This window comes from Rattus norvegicus, chromosome 18 (assembly GCF_036323735.1).
Source record: "Rattus norvegicus strain BN/NHsdMcwi chromosome 18, GRCr8, whole genome shotgun sequence".
Lineage (NCBI taxonomy): Eukaryota > Metazoa > Chordata > Mammalia > Rodentia > Muridae > Rattus > Rattus norvegicus.
Window position 1 is genome coordinate 73,131,472 of NC_086036.1, and position 21,092 is coordinate 73,152,563.

Sequence of the window (21,092 nt, forward strand, 5' to 3'; positions counted from 1 at the left end):
GCAGGAAAGGAGCTGGACCATCCATAGCCATCATAAGAAGATGTACATTATCATGTATTCATTGCATCAGTGTCAGGATGTAGGCAAACTACTTTGTTCGACGTAAAGAAAGGCCCGGGGCTAACATCACCATTACTGTCACTGCCGCCACTACCACCACCATCACCACCACCACCATCACCATCATCATCACCACCACCACCACCACCACCATCATCACCACCATCACCACCCCCACCATCATCACCATCATCATCACCACCATCATCATCACCACCACTACCACCATCACCACCACCATCACCACCACCATCATCACCACCACCTCCACCACCACCACCATCATCACCACCATCACCACCACCACCACCATCACCACCACCACCATCACCACCAGCATCTCCACCATCAACCGAGTTCTATCCCTGGGACCCTACATGATAAAGAGAAAAAAAGGACCTGACTGCTGAAAGTTGTCCTCTGACCTCCACGTGTATACCATAGTGAGCATGCTTCTCACACATGCAAAATTAATAGATATAATTTATAAAAACAGGAAATAGTGGGAACAGCAATACTAATGGGAGAGATTTGCCCTGTCAGAAATTAAGATAGTGGCAACATTAAAAATAAAATTAAACTATGTCTATTCAGTTCGTTTAGTGTCTGCTTGAGAAACACATGTGCTGTGGCGTAGATGTGGGCATGGGTGCACAACTTTCATGAATTGGCTCTTGCTCTTCTTGTGTGGGTCCTAGGAATCAAACTCGTGTTGTCCTGTTCGGTAGCAAATGGCCTTGTGAGTGGAGCCACTTCACCCAATCAAAGATCTTGAAAAACTAAGCAAGAAGAAGGGCAAATGCAGTTGTTCAGTGGGACAGAGTAAAGAATCTAGAAATATGCGTAAAGTTAGCATTGTAGATGATAAATCAAAGGGTGAAGGTAAGAGGTCCAATTACTGGTGCTTGAACAACTGTCTAGCACTCTGAGGAAAGACTAAATCAGATCCTTGTCTTTGACAGTGCACAAAAATAGCTTCCCAATGGGCTAAAGACTTAAATGTGAAAAAAAAAATGATCAGAATTTTTGAAAGAAAATTTCAGATAATGTAAATTAATCTAGAGATGAAATTTACCAAAGGCACACACGAACATTTATACACATACTCACATGCACACATGTCTGCACACATGTACATGTGCATGTATACACACTTCTGTGCATGCACAAACACCAAAGAATGGTCTAAAAAAATTTAAAATGGAAGAAGGCCTACCCTTTTCTAATGGGAAACAGAGAAGGAGTAGATAGTGAGGAGGAGGAAGAAGAGGAGGAGGAGGAGGAGGAAGAGGAAGAAGAGGAGGGACTAGAGGGAGAGGAGGTAGGGAAAACCAGGTCTGAATGTAACATATGAAAAAAGAAATTAGTAAAAGTTGGAACAAACAATTAGAATAAAAATGACTGATGCCCATTACCTAAACAAATATATATATATATTTGTATGTGTATGTGTATGTGTATGTGTATGTGTATGTGTATGTGTATGTGTATGTGTATATGTATATGTATATGTATATGTATATATATGGTCAATCTCTCAAAAAAGGTAAGTAAATGCAGGTTATAACCACAACGAGATGCTATTCTACACAGAATAAAACTTTAGAATATGGATAGTTAATAGTGATTGTGGGCACTGAGGATGCCCATACATTGCTGGTGGAAATTCACACCTCGTACGCATTCTGGAGGGCAGTGTTGCCTGACGAACGAAAGCTGGCCGTACACCAGGTTAGCTCCCATCCACGCACAGTGTGTGTAGCACAGTTCTCACCCCTGTGCAGAGGAAGGGCACAAAGTTATCCACCCCAGTGACATTTGCAGCAGTACGGTCAGAAGCAGAGGTGGGCCAAGAGAAGAAAGCAGGGTGCTACTCTTTGTCACTTGGCTCTGGCAGGGCAGATAAAGAGTGGACTGTCACCAGCATCCACAGGGCACTGTCAACAAACTGCTGGTGACCGAGAGGAGTCTCCTCAAAGGCTGGTGGAGACGACAGCAGAGGAATGGTAGCAGTCCCCGCAGCGGTGCCCCTGTCATGGCGCCTGCTGTGCTCTGGGGCTGCCCGGTGCGTGGGAACACGGATGCAGCAGACCTCACTCACAGACACCTTCCAGCACAGTCACTCCGTCAGCCCCACCGTGAAGATGAAGAACTTTGAGGTTCTGAGATGCGCACTACGCTATCTATCATTTATGTAGAAGCCAGAAACAGCCACAAGTGGCCTGCGTCTCTTAGAGATGCGTTTATGTACTAAGGATTCTGGGACGATACACACCAAGGTGAGGAGTTGAGTAGGAGGAGGAGGTGAACTGAGAAGCCTTAGACATGTCTACTGGGTTTGTTTCCTTTAAAAAAAAAAAGAGGAATAGTCTTGGGGCTGGAGAGACGGCTCAGAGCTCAAGAGCACTTGCTGCTTTTGCAGAGGACCCAGGTTCTGTTCCCAACGCCCACGGTTGCTTACAACCCTCTATGACTCCAGTTCCATGGGCTCTAGCATCCTCTTCTGTCTCCCTTGGGCACCAGCCACACACAAAGTGAACTTATACACAGGCAGGCCAAACACTCAAGCACATAAAATGAAACCAAACAAATTTTCCTGAAAACGTGAAAGGTCGGAGGCAAACTAGACAAAAATGTCAGCACCTGGTACACCCCTCGCATCTGGGTGGTGGGGACCTGAATGCCTGTAATTATTTTCTCTATTTCCGGAGGTGAGAATATAAATTTAGAAAAGGGAAACCATGGGAAGATTTGAGTGGAAATTTAGTGCTTTGATGGGATGAGAAAGACTAATTCTTACACCCATGGTCACGAGAATGTGGCCCCAGAGAACAGCAGGACAGAAAAACCCGTTAGAACAGGACTCTAAGCTCTGTGTTCATTGCCCACACAACTCTGGACTTATGATTTAATTTCTAAGTCTCAGTTTCTTCATTTGCAGGACCAAGTTAACAGTGCAATCCTGTTGGATCATAGCAAGGAATAAGAGAGAAAGATCTCTCTCTTATAGTGTCTCTGCTATTGCAGGCATTGAGTCCAGGGCAGGGCTGAGCAAAGGGGGCAGAGTCCCAGCAGCAACCCCAATACCTAGTACCCTGCTCACTGCTCTCGTGCAGGACAAGTAATGGGCAAAAGCAAGGTGGGGCCTCGAGTCTCAGCGTAGGGCTACAGTTTGGTTCACAGGGGTAGAATAAGGCTGACAGGAGAAACCCAGTTATGGGACTCAGGAACCAGCCACACTGGAAGCAAACTGAGCTTTACCCAAGGCTGGAGGGATGGAAGGAGCTGTTAGATCCCAGCAGGGGGCTGCCCTTGGCTTTGTAAATCTCTTTCAGTGGGCAGACCATGAAGGTTTCTTGTTCTTGTTCTTGTTCTTGTTCTTCTTCTTCTTGTTGTTCTTGTTGTTCTTGTTGTTCTTCTTGTTCTTCTTGTTCTTCTTGTTCTTCTTCTTGTTCTTCTTGTTCTTCTTCTTGTTCTTCTTCTTCTTGTTCTTCTTGTTCTTCTTCTTGTTCTTGTTCTTGTTCTTCTTGTTCTTCTTGTTCTTGTTCTTCTTGTTCTTGTTCTTCTTCTTCTTCTTCTTCTTCTTCTTCTTCTTCTTCTTCTTCTTCTTCTTCTTCTTCTTCTTCTTCTTCTTCTTCTTCTTCTTGTCCTTCTTCTTCTTGTTGTTCTTGTTCTTGTTCTTCTTCTTCTTGTCCTTCTTGTTCTTGTTCTTGTTCTTGTTCTTCTTCTTCTTCTTCTTGTTCTTCTTCTTCTTGTTCTTGTTCTTGTTCTTGTTCTTCTTGTTCTTGTTCTTGTTCTTCTTCTTCTTCTTGTTCTTGTTCTTCTTCTTCTTCTTGTTCTTCTTCTTGTTCTTGTTCTTCTTCTTGTTCTTCTTCTTGTTCTTGTTCTTGTTCTTCTTCTTGTTCTTGTTCTTCTTCTTGTTCTTCTTCTTGTTCTTCTTCTTGTTCTTCTTGTTCTTGTTCTTCTTCTTGTTCTTCTTCTTCTTCTTCTTCTTCTTCTTCTTCTTCTTCTTCTTCTTCTTCTTCTTCTTCTTCTTCTTCTTCTTCTTCTTCTTCTTCCACTTCTTCTTCCACTTCTGCTTCTTCTGCTTCTTCCGCTTCTGCTTCTTCTGCTTCTTCTGCTTCTTCTGCTTCTGCTTCTGCTCCTCCTTTCTCCTTCTCTTCCTCCTCTTCTCTCTCCTTCTCCTCCTCTCCTCCTCCCCTCCCTCTCCCCCCCCATCTCAACGTTCTTGCTTCTGTGCACTCAGGGGAGCGTAGGCTGGAAAATGAGAAAGACAACTTTGAAAAGGGAGCTGAAGACAAGTTCACACTGGATGCACCAGATTTGGGGCAGCTGATGAAGATCAATGTGGGCCACAACAACAAGGGGGGTTCGGCAGGTTGGTTCCTGTCCAAGGTAGGTTCAGATGCTTGCCTGCTGCCTCTGAGGCATGGGAGGGGAATGTCTGGGTCTTCAGAGGCCTGAAACTGGGCTGAACTTCCCACTCTAGATTTGCCTGTCTCTACTCTGTTGCCTAAGTCCACTGGCCTTCCATGCTGACCTCCAGGTTGCCTCCAAGACTGACCTTGTTAAAACTTCTAGAATCCTACTTCTCTTGTCTGAGCCAGCCTGGGGCTAACTATCTTTCAAGGTTCCATGAAGCCTCTGACCCTCCTAATTGCTCTGCATGCGTGATTGTGTGCGTGTGTTTCCCCTCATCTGTGCCGAACAGAACCCTACCCAATCAGACCGATTAAAAGTGATGGAAGTTAATCGAGTACTGTGTGGGGAGAGTAGTTACATAGTGACTTCAAGGCCACCCATATTTTAACCCAGGTACTCTGAGCCTATGTGCAAGGGAGTGAAGACTGTGTAGCCCAGGGTCATTTGATGTATCGGTGCCCATTTTAGGAAGGATCAACAAGACATTTCCCCCTGTCTGGCAGCTTTGTCCTTTCCACTTCATTTTAGGGGGTGCCTTATCCTTTTTAGCGGTCACACTGGGAAGTCTTTTCTTGCCATGTGGTCCCTGCAGCCACAGAATACAATTGGCTTCAACATGGACAGTTCCCTGCTCTGGACTCACCAAAAGGACTTGCCTCTCAGAAGATCTTTCCTTGTGGGCTTGTTGATATGCTAGGTGGAGAATATCCCTTCAAGATAACAGCTCTTGATTTTCAACACACACACACACACACACACACACACACACACACACACACACACACGCACGCACACGCACACACACGCACACACACACACACACACACACCCTACTGTCCATCACAGAGTATGTCTGTCTTTCCAGTCGTTTTGAATCTGGGTCCAAATGGCATATTTGGAAGGTACTTTCCTCTCTTCAGTATGTCCTAGAAAACAGCTTCATCAACCCAGCTTATAGTTGTTTTGGTGGGAAGACTTCTACAGTCACTTAGAGTTGCCTCCCTGGCAGCTGCTAATGTTTTCTGATGTAACCACCATGTCCCAGGACTCCCTGCCCTGATTTCAATCCACAGTTCCCCTTCACACGGACTGTGCTTCTCCATAATAAGTTCAGAAGTCCAACCTTCAGCAGAGGGAAGCCATCATCTCATTCGCCAGCTCTCAGATCCAGCCCTGCCCCTTCCGTCCCAGCTCACTGAGCGTATCCCGGTACACTTCGCTTCAGTTCTCTGAAATGACTTCAGGCAGTGGAGGGTTAGTGGCTGGGATTCAAGTGCAGGAGGTTGCGGATCATCCCTGGATGGCTCTCCGAGGGTTTCCTAGTAGCAGCTGTGTTCCGTGACGAGCTCTCCTTGAGGCACGAGGAGCTTCAAGTGCCTTGTTAGAGCACACTCCCTGATTGGATGGGGCGGTAGATCACCCGGCGTGCCCTCAAAGACACTTCAGCTCATTTTGTTCCTCTCTTCTCCTCCTCAGATCATCATTGAAGATATTGGGAACAAAAGGAAATATGATTTCCCCCTTAACCGCTGGCTGGCCCTGGATGAAGATGATGGCAAAATCCAGAGAGACATCTTAGTGGGCGGAGCTGAGACCACAGGTAGGCTGAGGAGAGGAGAGGCCCCCGCTGGACCGACCATCCTTTCTTCTTGAGAGTCCATACTTGTGTCTGTGGCTTACGGCTGTGATCAGATGGGAGGCAGCTGGGTTTAAAGACGGGATCTTTTCTGCCCTAGAAAATGCTCTAGTTCTCTGGGTTGCAGCCAAGGCTGCTGATGCCTAAGAAGATAGGGCAACGGCCTGGCATTCCTAGCTGTGGGTAGAAGGAACTAAGAGAGACAGCCAGAAGGAGAATTTGTGACCCTCGTATGTTTTATTTCATCTTTACAGCCACCTACAACATTGGTATTGTGCTGTTCCCAACTCACAGATGAGAAAACTGAGGCATGTAGAAGTTCAGAAGGATGTTGAGGGTCACATAGCTTGTCGAAGGCAGGTTTGGTCTGAACTTTGATCCGCCTCCTCAAGTCCTCTTTCCACTGTAAATTCTACCGAAAACCTCTACCCCTCAACCTGTCTGAGGTAGTCATTGGGGTTCTAGAAGACTCACGTGGCTGTGCACGTCTAAGAACTTGCCCTTCTGCTGAAGCCCATTTCCCCAGACTGGAGGTGTAGCCAGAGTTTTGTAGTGTAGCACGCAGATTGTACCACACGTTGGCTCCAGTTTCCTCATCAGGAGATGACACTCCTTCCAGCCATTTCCCAGCCCCTCTGGGCCCCCTGAGGCATCTGCCCAAGAGCCACCCTTCCTAACACCCGTACCTTCTGCTCCTCCGGGCATCCCCATCTTCGTGCCTGCCCTGTCTCCTCTCCCTGCCACATCTGATGTTTCCCCTGTTCTTAAACCCTAGGACAGGATAAAAGGATGCTGACAAGTGCTTAAGAGAGTTTCTGGTTCAAGTGTTGGCGCTCTCTCTTTGTTCTTTTTGTCCTATTTAGAAGTTTACTTAGCAATTGGTGGTTCTCTTGCAGAACCACGGGCTTACCATGCCTCCTGACTGATCAAAACCCAAAATGACCCAACTTATTGTGTTCCCTCTCCTCTTCCTCAGCCCAGGGCGATGGGGAAGATGTTAGTGCCCCTTCTAAAAAGTTATATTTTCAGCAAAAGAACCAAATGAACCAGATAGGCCAGAGATAAATCACCATAGATGGATTTGACTATTATAATTAAATTAGACGTAGCAGAATTTATCTGGCAGCTGTTAATAATGTACACATGATAATTACCATTAATAATAAGTGCTATTTTTAACCAGCTCAGTTTCCTTCTTGTCTTTGTTTCCATTAATGAGTGCTGACAGTTCCCTGAAATAACAGAAGTAGTTCGCCCCCAGCCTCACATATACTAAGACAATATTGAGAAACAGACGAAGTTGTGAGGGACACTGTTCTGAGTGTGTGAAACGGGGGACAGGGAGGGGCATGGCCGTGTGTGGACGAGTGGTGTTGTAGCGAAGATGGAGACAGGAGTGTTCCGGTAAAACCACTTCGAACCCTCTCTGCCCTTCCTTCCATTCCAGCCATAACCTACATTGTCACTGTCTTCACTGGGGATATCCGTGGAGCTGGGACCAAATCTAAAATCTATTTGGTCATGTACGGAGCCAGAGGAAATAGGAACAGTGGAAAAATCTTTCTGGAAGGTGGTGTGTTCGACAGGGGCCGCACAGACATCTTCCACATCGACCTGGCTGTCCTCCTTAGCCCACTGAGCCGGGTCTCCATTGGGCACGGCAACATAGGCGTCAACCGAGGCTGGTACTGTGAGAAGGTAAGGTGGCAGCCCATGAACGCTCTCCCGGTCAATGGGTTCCTGTTTAACACTGAAGGACAAGTTCCATCCTGTATTCTTGGGATGGCTGCTCTCAGTTGGTCGACTCAGCTACATCTGGGATTAACTGAATAAGTCGCAAGCTTCTGGGCACACCTGTTAACTGGATCATTTGAGGTGGGAAGACCTACCCTAAATTTGGACCACACCTTCCAGTGGCAGCCTATGTAAAGGATAAGGAAGAAAGATCTTTGCTCTTTGCTCTTTGTGCTCTCTCTCTCTCTCTCTCTCTCTCTCTCTCTCTCTCTCTCTCTCTTTCTCCTCCCTCTCTCTCCTCTCTCTTTCTCCTCTCTCTCTTTCACCTCTTTCTCTCTTTCTCCTCTCTCTTTCTTCTCTCTCTCTCCTCTCTCTCCTCTCTCTCTCTTTCTCCTCTCTCTCCTCTCTCTCCTCTCTCTCTCTTTCTCCTCTCTCTCCTCTCTCTCCTCTCTCTTTCTCCTCTCTCTCTTTCTCCTCTCTCTCTCTCCTCTCTCTCTTTCTCCTCTCTCTCTTTCACCTCTCTCTCTTTCTCCTCTCTCTCTCTCTCGCAAACCCATTCCATGATATTTTCTAAATCCAACCCTTTGCCCATGAGTTTCCTGATCTCTTTGTTTTACTCATGGAGTGGAAGGATTAACAGTAAAAATTTCAGTCTTACCAAAAGCAACCAATGTAGATTCAATGTAATCCACATCAAAATTCCAACCCAATTTTGTACAGACCTCAAAAGAACAGTTCTCAACTTCTTACAGGAAAACAAGAGCAACAAAACAAACAAACAAACAAACAAATAAAACCAGGATAGCTAAAACAATCCAGTACAATAAAAGAACTTCCGGAGGTATTACAACCCCTGATTTCAAGCTGTACCACAGAGAAGTTGTAAAAACTGCATTGTATTGTCATAAAAACAGACAGGTCTAATCACTGGAATAGAAGAGAAGACCTAGAATAAACCTGTATATCTATGAGCACTTGATATTTGACAAAGAAACCAAAACTATACAATGGAAAAAAGAAAGCATCTTCAAAAAATGGTGCTGGTCTAACTGATGTCTGCATGTTAAAGAATGTAAATGGATCCATAGTTATCACCCTGCACAAAACTCAAGTCCAAGTGGATCAAAGACCTCAACATAAAACCAGACCCAGTAAGTATCATAGAAGAGAAAGTGGGGAAGTGCCGTGAACACACTGGTACAGGGGACAACTTCCTGAACAGAACGCCAACGGCTCAGGCACTAGGACCAACAATTAATAAATGGGACCTCATGAAACTGAAACGCTTGTGTAAGGCAGAGGACCATCAATAGGACAAAGTGGCAGCCTACAGAAAGGAAAAGACCTCATCAACCCTACATCTGTCAGAGGGCTAATATCCAAAATATAGAAAGAACTCAAGAAATTAGATAGTATTGAACCAAATAACCCAATTTAAAAAAATGGTACAGAGCCAAACAGAGGATTCTCAACAGAGGAATCTTTAGTGCCTGAGAAGCACTTAAAGAAATGCTCAACATCATCAGGGAAATGCAAATCAAAATGACCCTAAGATTCCATCGTAATTAGAATGGCTAAGGGCAAACCCTCACGAGATAGCACATGCTGTTGAGGACCTGGAGCAAGGGGTGCGCTCCTCCATGGCTGGTGGGAGTGTAACCTTGCATGACCACTTTGGAAATCAATTTGGCTGTTTCTTAGAAAACTTGGAATAGTTCTACCTCCAGACTCAGCTATACCATTCTTGGGCATATACCCAAAAGATGTCCCACCATGCACCACAAGGACAATGATGTTCATAGCTGCTTTATTCATAATAATCAGAAACCGGAAACAACCTAGATGTCCCTCAACTAAGGGATGAATAAAGAAAATGTTGTACAGTTGCACAATGATATTCTCTCTCTCTCCCTGTCTGTCTCTCTGTCTCTCCCTCCCTCCCTCCCTCTCTCTCTCTCTCTCTCTCTCCCCTCCCCCTCTCTCTCCCCCTCCCTCCCCCCCTCCCTCCCTCCCTTCCCCCTCTCCCTCCCTCCCTCCCTCTCCTTTCCCTCTACCTCCCTGCCTCTCTGTGTCTTTTATAAGTTTGGAGACAGAGTCACTCTGCAGCCCAGGCCAACTCCCTAATAACTGGGACCACAGGCCAGAACCATTGGGATTTACTTGATAATTCTTGTCATTAAGGAAGTTTGGGAAGCAATGATTAAGTTTCAGTGGGAAATCGAGATTTTTTTCCATTGAAAATAAAGTCTTTCCAAAACAAACAAACAAAACCCCAGCTCCTTTCTGCTCTCTACTCCGTTCCATGAATTGATTTAGTAAATTTCTTCATCAATACAACATTCACTGCCTTCATTTTATACATTTGCACTATTTCTGCCGGAACAAATTAAATCCAACCTCCTCCTTTATTGAAAGGGCAGACTGACATCTGCCATCACTTAATATCCCATAGGAATTTTAGGTTCTCCCCCTAAATTGATGAAATGCTAACTGGATTACATCAGTGATTCCCACCGTGCCTAATACTGCAACCCTTTAACACAGTTCTTCATGTTCAGCTGACCCTCAACCATAAAATTATCTTCTTACTATTCTATGACTGTCATTTTCCCACTGTTACAAATCACAGTATAAATGCCTGGTATACAGGATATCTGATGTGACCCAGAGGGGTTATGATCCCACAGGCTGAGAGCCACTGATCTACAGAGTCCCTTGGAAAAACTATTTTTTAATATACCAACCTACCTTATCTATGAAAATGGTGTGCTTCTTAAAATTCAGATCTCTAAAACGGTTTTTTTTTTTTTGGTTCTTTTTTTCGGAGCTGGGGACCGAACCCAGGGCCTTGCGCTTCCTAGGTAAGCGCTCTACCACTGAGCTAAATCCCCAGCCCTAAAACGGTTTTTTAAATGTAGTTTTATTTTTATTTTTCTTCAACATAGCGTATGACTTTGTTCGTATAACCATACAGATCTTATGATTCGTATTGTCACAGATGCCCTTACAAATTATCCTTCCATTTGTTACTGGTTAAGTACTTTCTATGCGCCGAGTTTACGTATAACCATCTTGTAAGCTGTGGATTGATTTTAATGATTTTTCCATATATTCTTTGAAGGTTTTCTCTGCCAGCAAGTCTTCCCATAGCTTGATTGGTTTTCAGGCTCCTTAACTACAGAGAGGTTTTACTATTTCTTTTTAAATTATGAGTACACAGCCTAAGACCTACAGTAGCATGCTGAACAGAAAATTGAAGAGTGTATATCTTTGTCTTCTTTTTAATTGTGTGTGTGCACAGACATGTATGCATGCATATGTGCGTATGTGTCTCTGTGTTTGTCTGCATGTATGTGTCTGTGTGTGTGAGTGTACATGTGTGTGTGTCTGTGTGTGTGTGAGTGTACGTCTATGTTTGTGTGTGTGTGTGTTTGTGTGTGCATGTGTGTGTGCATAAAGCCTAGGGTATCATGCGTGCTAAGTTCCACCGCTGAACTGCATCTCCAGCCTTCGTTTATTATTTTAAAGCGTCTGCCTCTAGTGTTTTATTTAGCTAATTATGTTTGAGGAGGTTGGTGTATGTTATTAAACAGATTAAATGCATTATTTTCTACTTCTTCAATGTTCAGAGTTGTTTTCCGAGCTAGTATTGAATTCTGTCTACGGCTGTCTTCTGTTCCTAGTGAGTTAGTCCCCTACTCTTTCTTCTTTACTAAGTTGATACACCGTGCACTGGATGACTGCACTTTCTAATGCTTAGCCAACTCCATGTTTCTTCTTTAAGCTAAACTTAGTGACGGCAGCTACCATCAAAGACCTCTCCTTAAAATAATAACTTTTTAAAAAGTATTTATTTTTTATCTGCAAAAAGTTCCTGAAAGAGGTATTTTTAATTAAGATTTAATGAGAAAGTAAGATAGAAATTGCTGTCCCTTGAAGGTCCTAACAAAGACATGTGTGCCCTTAATATGGGGAGACTGCTAAGCACTGAGTGGGTCCCACCCGTGGACCTGACCCAGAAGACACGTGCTGTCTGCCTTCCTAGGTGGTGGTACTGTGCCCCTTCACTGGCATCCAGCAGACTTTCCCGTGCAGCAACTGGTTGGATGAGAAGAAGGCAGACGGACTGATTGAGCGTCAGCTCTATGAGATGGTGTCTCTGAGGAAGAAGCGGCTGAAAAGTAAGTTTGAGGAATCTGGGGGCCTCCCAGACAGAAGCTCAGTTCTGCAAGGTACAGGCCATACACTGTTGTGGAGATGACTCCAGTGTCCCCAAACTGAAGGAGTTGCTGTGATAGACATGGGACTAAACTGAGATTCACTCAGTGAGCCCCAATACACTAGCCATAGGATGGTGGAGTCAGCCCTTGTCTACTGCTAAAACACAGTGCATCTTTAGCCGTTAAATAAGACACTAACGGGCTTCATTTTTAGTAGGGGATCCTTAGCTTTATCTATTCTGCACTCGTTTAACGGGTTCTAAGAATAGACACAATTGTATATCATCTCCAATCCTGATCTTTCCATATCCCCTACTACATCTTCCCCCCCAACTCTTGGAGTTTATAATGCGCTATGACCTGTGTTGCAGAATTTCCTTGGTCCCTTTGGGTCTGGACAACTGATCTGAAGAAAGCTGGCACCAACTCGCCCATCTTCATCCAGATTTATGGGAAGAAGGGGCGGACAGACGAGATTCTTCTGAATCCCAACAACAAATGGTTCAAACCAGGCATCATTGAGAAGTTCAGGGTAGGAAGGAAATGGGACGGATTGGGGATTGGGGGTGGGAAAAGAGACGAAGGAGCACCGGATGTTCCGGTTCTCAGTGCCAGATTTTCAACCAAGTTTAAAGGCTGGAGCTACATTGGAGACTTTGGACTCCCACAGCAAGGGCAAATTTGATGATTTATAAAAGAGATTTATTTTATATTTGATCTCCTGCCTGATACAGTCTAGGACGAAGTTTAGGGGGGGCAGAGCCATTACGGAATGCTTGAAGCATTCAGGAGCGAGGTGAACGGGGGAATTGTGGGCTCAGAGGCCTAGAGCACAGTTCTATTATTCAACCTGGCTGCATTCGAGTGTAAGGACCAAATTTAAGGGGAAATATGAATTTTGGAGCGTTTGAGAGAAAAATCTAACTTTGAACTTTGCAGTAGGTACTCAGAGTGAGTCTCTGCCCTCAGAGGGGCCGCTCCACCTTTGAGGGGAAGAACCTGTAATTTGCCACTGTCCTTTCCGTGCACCCCACCGACACCTCTATTCCACCACCAAGTTCATTGCTCTTTGTGTATTTGTCTTCTCTGCCAGACTTGAGCCCCTGGGGAAAGGGCAGAGCTGCTGCATTAATCTTTTTGTCTGTCTCAGTGCCCAGCAGACTCCCGGGGCTGTGGCCCCGTGCTAATTTGCAGGGCTGCCATATGGATTTTGTTCCTGAAGATCTCTCAGCTGGATCCCACTGTGGGTCAGTTATTTTTGTTCGGTTTCACCAGCCCAGGCTGAACGTTCCTTTCACGTAGCCATCTCAGTCCCATGAGTCACTGGTTACCAGGGACATGAGAGAATGGAGTGTTTGAGTGTGGCAGACCCATCCTTACTGGGAAAAAGCAGCCCGAAGGAGTACCCACCTGCCTGTGGTCAGCTATGAGGACACACGAATTCCTGTGACTGTGTCCACACAGACTTTTTATTTCTCCTTGTAGATGGAGCTCCCAGATCTCGGGAGGTTTTATAAGATTCGGGCGTGGCATGACAGGCAGAATCCTGGCTCTGGGTGGCATTTAGAAAAGGTAAGGTGTGCCTTGCAGGGAGGGAGGATCCAGGTGTATGACATTTCATAATCATATATATATATATATATATATATATATGCCTTTGTATCTGTCAGGGCTGGAGGTGGGAAGGGTTGACACGGGCCATATGTTTTGATAGGGACAGATAAGGAGTGTCCTTTCAAAGTAGACAGAGAAATACTCGAATGTCCATGGGGTACATCCTGACCTGTCTCCCAGATGCTGAGTGAATGTTTGCTTCTGGGAGACCAGGGAAAGAGACAGCAGTCTGATCACCTGCCTTCTTCAAGAGCCAGGAGATCTCATCCTTGAGATGAGACAGCAGGCCTGACACGGGGTGCACACCTTTGAGTCCAACACTGGGAAACAGAGGCAGGTTGATCTCTGAATTTGAGGCTATCCTGGTCTACAAAATGAGTTCCAGGATTATGCAGAGAAAACTTATCTTGAAAAAAAAACAAAGTAAGGTAAAATAAAAATAAAAAAGAAAACAACACACACACACACACACACACGCATGCACATACACACACACGCATGCACACACACACACACACACACACACACACACACACACACACACACTGGTTAGGACAACAGAATGAGGACCACAGGCCACGAGTGAGACATCCGATGGCTCCACCTGCTTACCTCAAGACTACCCCATTACAGATGACTCTGATGAATACCTTGAATAAGGACAAATATAACTTCAACTGCAACCGCTGGCTGGATGCCAATGAGGATGACAATGAGATCGTGAGGGAGATGACCGCAGAAGGCCCGACTGTACGGAGGATAATGGGAAGTGAGTATTGAGTTGTCCGCTGCCATGGGGAGGCAGTGGGACTTTACTTGCTGTGCTAGTGAGGGGTTGGCAGATTCGTCTGCTGTGTATCATCTGTCCTCTCTGAACACTATAGCATTAAGTTCTAGCCTCAAGACTGGCTGGAAGAATCCATTCCAGGGCACGGTGCTAGAACTCTATTGTGATAGGGGTGGTATGGAGGGAAAAGAGAGGTACAGGTCTTCAAGCTGGCCACAGGAGGACATGAGGAATCCACATGGAACAATGGTTACCCAGAACCTCCTCGAGATTAGAAAAAATAGCTTCTTTACTTTTCACATTGTGAAACTTGGTGAACTTTCTCCACACAGTGAGGCTGGATCTGGGCTTTATTTTCCTTTGACACACTAAGCTGGTATCCAGTGAATCCTTTGTCTCTGTTTGAGATCAGTAGGAGAAAGATTAAGCTTTAACCTGGAGTCCAGCATTCACTTTCAAAGGACCAAAGGGAGGCCATTCTGCCTCTAGGCTACAGCAGCAGCATAGCAGCAGACATGAAGAATGTGCTCTGTCGCTTTCTCTGGGAAACACTCCTTGCTAAGTGATCACAGCATTCTCACGCAGTCAGAAATGAGATTGATAGCCATTGCTGTGCTGTAGCAGACATTACCAATCGATCAGAATTGGTATGGAGGAAAATTAACCTGGTTGTTATTCTTGTAGCTGTTCTTAATTTTTCAATAGGAATATTTCAAAAGTGATATTGAAAAAAACATAAAAAGTAAAGCACACATGGAAAATTATAAGCAAGCTTTCTTCCTGGAGCCCTCCTAAATATTTCAATAACTCAACTCACCAGCGACCATGTGATACTTCTGAACACTCTGTATTTAGCGGTCACTTAGTAGAAGCTTCAAATATGTTTGTTGAAATAACTTGATTAGAGTTCAATACTCATATAGATATTACATATATATAGTCCAGATAGCAAATATCAAAAAATGAAGTCATCCCATCTATGAGAATAAGAAGGCAACACTTACAACTAGCACTGTATGTCTTCCATTATTTTTTGCTCTTCTTCAATTTAATTCAGCCTATAACTACAGAATGCTTGAAAAGACCTAGCAATAGCCCAAATAGAACTGAGGAAGCCCCTGCCATGGTTGGATGGTTGGTTATAGACAGGCAGACTCAGAGCAGGTCTTGTGCTTATTGGTCCAATGACTGCCTATCCTGAGATACCACCCCTACTTTACAATTCAATATTTGCATTGAAAACAAAAGCTAGCACCTCTCTTTATATAACATCAACTCATCCAATGGAGATTTTATGTGATCATCAAGGCAGAAATGCATCTGTTTCCCATCTCTCTGTTTGTGCCAGCACTGTGCCTACAGGTCTCCTCAGGGAGATCTTCTAACCAGTTCTTAGGATTTCAGCTCCTTGGTCTCTTCTTCTGAAGTTACCTAGCACTTTTACCCTTGGGCATTTGGAGGGAGGGTCTGGTTTTCAATACTTCCCAACTCACAGCTCTGATTAGCTTTCTCAGGGTGCCTTAACACAGAGAGGACTGTTGAACCACACTGCTGAACTCCATGATAGCATTTTCAATTCACCAGGTCTGCAGTAGGACCCCTGGACTCCACGATAGCATGTCCAACTCATTGGGTCTGCAGTAGGACCCCCATGTACACTTACCCAACAAATTTGGGGAATACCAGCACTGCCCCCAAGGAAGCACAGGGAGCACAGGGTGGGGCACACTCACCTTTGCTTCTTCAGACCCTTGTTGTTGGTTCTTGGGTCCCACATCCCTCACTCAAAGTGTTGACACAAACTTTTGATGTTTCATGATCCCAGGATGGTACATTGGCTTATTGGGACAGCTGTAAGAAAAGGTTGTACTATATGGGCTAGGTAGATGATATAATAGGACTTTGTTTTCAAGTAGTTCTGGAAGCTACAGTCAATGATCAAGATGTTTTCAAGGTTTCTCTCTCTTGGCATCGTTCTCATCCCCTTAGAAGCAGTTGCACTTGTATTCTCAGATGGTCCTCTGGGTAATGTGAGTATCAACCTTTGTCTTCCCATCTCCTCATGGCATGACTCATTTCACCCCATTCTCTAATCCCCTAGCACCTTCATCTCCACATTCCTTCTGGTGTGCCAAGGTATTTCCATTGTCAGTGTGAGGGTTTGGGTTTGAGATGCAAACCCATGTATGATTTCCCATGCAGAGAAATATGGCTCTAAAATCAGACTAAGGCTGAGCAGACTAGAGGACAGATGATAACATTCACGAAATCACTTGAAATTGGAACTGGTAGGGCTTGGGTGTAACTGCTGTGGAAACCAAGCTATTATAAGCTTCCTATCCAAGCAGCTATTGTCGCAAGTTGCAAAGTCCATCCAAGCCAGGGCCAGCAAGGGTTCTGACACTAGAGGCCATGGGAGGAAGAATGTTTCTATAGACTCTGTATCACTTGTACATAGAATACAGGCTTTTTTTTTGTGGCTGTAATTTGACTATACTGTTAAAGAAGCATTTCTTTTTTAATTTATTTATTCACTTTATATCCAGTTGTGTCCCCCCACTCCCCCCACCCTGGGTACCACCATACTCTGGGACATCTAGCCTAAGTAGGCCTAAGCACATTCTCTCCTACTGAGGCCTGACTAGGTAGTCTAGTTAGGGGAAAGGGATCCAGTGGCAGACAACTGAGTCAGAGACAGCCTCTACTCCAATTGTTAGGGGACCCACATGAAGACCAAGCTGCCCATCTGCTACAAATGTGGGGGGGGCCTAGGTCCAGCCACTGCATGCTCTTTGATTGGTGGTTCAGTCTCCATGAGCCCCCAGGGGCCCAGGGCAGTTGACTCTACAGGTCTTTTTGTGGTGTCCTTGATTCTTCTGGCTTGATCAATTCTATCCCCCACCTCTTCCACTGGACTCCCTGAGCTCCCTCTGATATTTGGCTGTGGGTCTCTGCTTGTTTTTATACACCTCCGAATGAAGCTTCTCAGGAGACAATTATGCTAGGGTCCTGTCTACAAGCCTAGCAGAGCATCAGTAGTGTCAGGGACTGGGATCTTACATGGGATATGTTTCAAGTTGGGTCAGTCATCAGTCTCTGCTTCATCTTTATCCAAGGGCATCTTGTAGGCAGGACAAAAGTTGGATTTAAGGTTTTGTAGGTGGGTTGATGCCCCCCTCCCTCCACTGGCTATAGGAGGTGGCCACTTTAGTCTCCATATCCCCTGCTGGTAGAAGTCTCAGGAAGGGTCATCTCTATAGACTCTTCAGAACCTCCCTCATCCCAGGTCTCCAGCTACTCCCAGAGAACCATTTCAATGAGAAAAATTTAGTGATCAATACAGGTAGAATGTCTATCTGTCTGTCCTGGCTATAAAGAATCTTTGATGTTTTCTCTCAGTCTTTGGTGGGTTTTTTTTTTTTTTTTCGGAGTCGTAGAGACAAACTCAAATTCCTTGAACTCACTCTTCCTGGATCATGAAACATTTTCTGTTGTGCTTAGAACATGCTTCTGTCTTCTCTCAGATCTCCGGCGGTGATCTGCATTGTTCCTTGTACCATACAAGGTGGTACAAGCCAGAGGCAAAGTCACTCTCCTCTGATAGGTAACAGATACCATGCACGGTGTCCCAGAGAGCCTTTAATGGAGAGACTTGTAGTCATGTAGGATGAGTAAATACCAATTTAAAATCAATTCTTAGAGTCTGAAGTTGTGTGTTCCCGGTTTGCTTACAAAATCACGGTCAGCCAAATAAGCAATTAACGTCGTGTCTGCTTGTTTGGAGGCTTTTTGGAGTGATTGACCTGATTAGAGATGCGGACAGAGCGTGTACCAACTCAACAATTTATTTCCACCTTGACTTTCCCTCAGGAGGCTCGTGCGATGGCAAAATAGATGAGATCCACTTCCTCCGCTGTGATTATACACTAGGAGTGGGCAGGAGTCCATTGGCCATGAGTGTTGAATATTGTTGCTGCTCGTTAATCAGATTGAGGCATAATTTTTAAATTAAAGCCCAAGAGGCTCTGGTACTTGCCCATCTGTTTAAAGTCTCTCACTGCCGATGACTAACAATGTAATTGTTTTCAGTTGTCCACAGATGTCTTGTCAGGCAGCGTTTGGGACCTCAGTGGCTGGTGGGCTCAGAGAGACCCTTAGAGAGTAAGGATCTGTCACGTCCTCCAATGGGTCAGACCTTAAAACTCTGGGGTAAAGGGGGTGGGATCCCCAGAACAGGGATTCCTGTTTGTTACCATTTTGCTTTTGGGAACTTTGTTGCAAGACAACTAAGAAAGCAAAACCTAGCAGCAAATCAGACTGGAGCAAGGCTGCAGTTTGCTACTTGGGTTTTCCCTGGTTCCTCATGTTGGTGTACACCAGGCAACACTGCCCATTCCTCTTCCTATTACGACGACCCGTCGCCGAGAGCAGGGTGCAGTCTGCTTTCTGTCAGTGTGACAAAAAGCAGAGGTAAGCAAGATACGGGAGGAAGTGTTTCTTTTAGATCACAGTTTCAGACGGTTCAGTCTATGGGTGTTCCTGGGTGTGTAGCAGACTGATCATCATGGTGGGGAGCTTGTGGCAAACCAAAGATGCTTACTTCATCTTTGGAAACGGAAAGAGAGGTAGAGATGGGGAAGAACCGGCCAGGTACAAGGCATGCTTCCTAAGACGTACTCCCTCCAGTAGGCACCACCTCGCAGGAGCAGCCTAAGGTAGGAACCCTTAATGGATTAATCATGAGGTCAGAGTCCTTGTGATCCTGTCTCTCCCCAAGTCCCACCTCTGAATGGCACTGGGGACCGAGCTTTCAACACACGAGATCTGCAGGGGACACACAGTGCTACTTACGTAAAGGCATGTGCATTTCAATTTTGAAAGTTCCCTGGGGAAATCAGGAATGGCTTAATTTTGAGTAACGTGTTTCTGTGGGGAGGGAATGCTGTGGGGCAAGAGATGTTCTCCTGAGCTTTGACTCATGCCGTGAGTATCTGCCTGCCCTGGTTCTGTTCACGGCAGGCCTCCATGTACAATGATTTGTTGTTGAACAAATGTTTTGGCACAGATAGCATATCTTCACGTACCCACATGATTCATGGTCAGATTGACTTTTCAGATGTCTCTATATGGAAATGAGTACATTATTAAAATAGATTTTGTGCACTAAACTTCCCAGTGACTTGTCTCATTTCTGATATATTTCACCTTCGCTGTAGATGGAATATCAGTGAATAATGTCTCTCTTCTTTAACGAAAACAATGACTTTATCAATATAAGTTCGTGCGTCACTCACTTCACCCGTGAAAAGTTCACAAGCCGACATCTTTTGATCCATATTAGACAGTTCTATATATCCATCACCACCATCAAATTCCAGAATGTTTCATACCCCTAAAAAAACCCCAAGTCTCTTAGCCCCCATACCTTTCCCCAGCGTTAGGCCCTGTACCTTTCCCCAGCGTTAGCCCCCATACCTTTTCCCACCTTACTCTTGCCCCTGACAGCCACTAACCTGGTTTCTGTCTCAGCAGCTTTGTCTCTTCTAGACATTTCACACAAATGGAGTCACACAGTGTTCTCTCTCATTAACATGTGCTCAAGATTCAAGATTCCCCAACATCATAGGATGTACTGGTACTTTATAAATATCTACATCTATATGTATATCTAATCTATATCATCTATCTCTATCTCTATCTATACCTGTGTCTGTATCTGTATCTGTATCTATATCTATATTTGTATCTATACCTGTATCTGTATTTATACCTGTATCTGTATCTATACCTGTATCTGTATCTGTGTCTGTGTCTATATCTGTATCTGTGTCTGTGTCTATATCTGTATCTGTATCTGTATCTGTATCTGTATCTGTATCTGTATCTGTATCTGTATCTGTATCTGTATCTGTATCTGTATCTGTATCTATACCTATACCTGTATTTGTATCTGTGTCTGTGTCTGTATCTGTATTTGTGTCTGTATCTGTATCTGTATTTGTGTCTGTATCTGTATCTGTACCTGTATCTGTGTCTGTGTCTGTGTCTGTGTCTGTGTCTGTGTCTGTGTCTGTGTCTGTGTCTGTATCTGTACCTGTATCTGTATTTGTGTCTGTATCTATATCTGTATCTGTATCTGTATCTATATCTGTATCTGTATCTGTATTTGTGTCTGTATCTGTATCTGTACCTGTATCTATATTTGTGTCTGTGTCTGTATCTGTATCATCTATATCTTATCATCGCTATCTATATTATAATTCAGTGTGTGTGCAGGTGTGCACATACCATGGTTCATGTGTGGCAGTTCCTGAGAGTTGATTCTATCCTGCTTCTTTGTCTGAGCCAGGGACCCAACTCAAGTCACCAACACTGTGTGCAAGCTCTACCTGCTGATCCATCGTTCTGGCCCATAACTTCTCTTTGATTGATGGACGATGCCCCGTTGTGTGGATGTAACACGTTCAACTGTTGAGCACTTGGGTTTTTTCTGCCTTTAGATTACTGTGAACACCGCTACTCTGACATTCATGCACACGTGTCCACATACACATGCTTTCCGGGCCAGACGGTAACTCTCCCCATGACTCTGTAAGCAACTGTTGAGCTGCTTTTGAAA

General features: G+C 44.8%; 1 protein-coding gene across 2 annotated transcripts in view; it reads left to right on the plus strand.

The window, feature by feature from the left end:
* Loxhd1 (lipoxygenase homology PLAT domains 1) overlaps window positions 1-21,092 on the plus strand; it is a 152,643-nt gene that overhangs the window by 38,330 nt on the left and 93,221 nt on the right. For both annotated transcript variants that reach the window (NM_001414400.1, NM_001106132.4), the window contains exons 6-12: window positions 4,307-4,455; window positions 5,959-6,082; window positions 7,566-7,816; window positions 11,898-12,033; window positions 12,444-12,604; window positions 13,558-13,644; window positions 14,320-14,455. In NM_001414400.1, coding sequence (NP_001401329.1) covers window positions 4,307-4,455; window positions 5,959-6,082; window positions 7,566-7,816; window positions 11,898-12,033; window positions 12,444-12,604; window positions 13,558-13,644; window positions 14,320-14,455 — 1,044 coding nt within the window. The remainder of the gene's footprint in view (window positions 1-4,306; window positions 4,456-5,958; window positions 6,083-7,565; window positions 7,817-11,897; window positions 12,034-12,443; window positions 12,605-13,557; window positions 13,645-14,319; window positions 14,456-21,092) is intronic.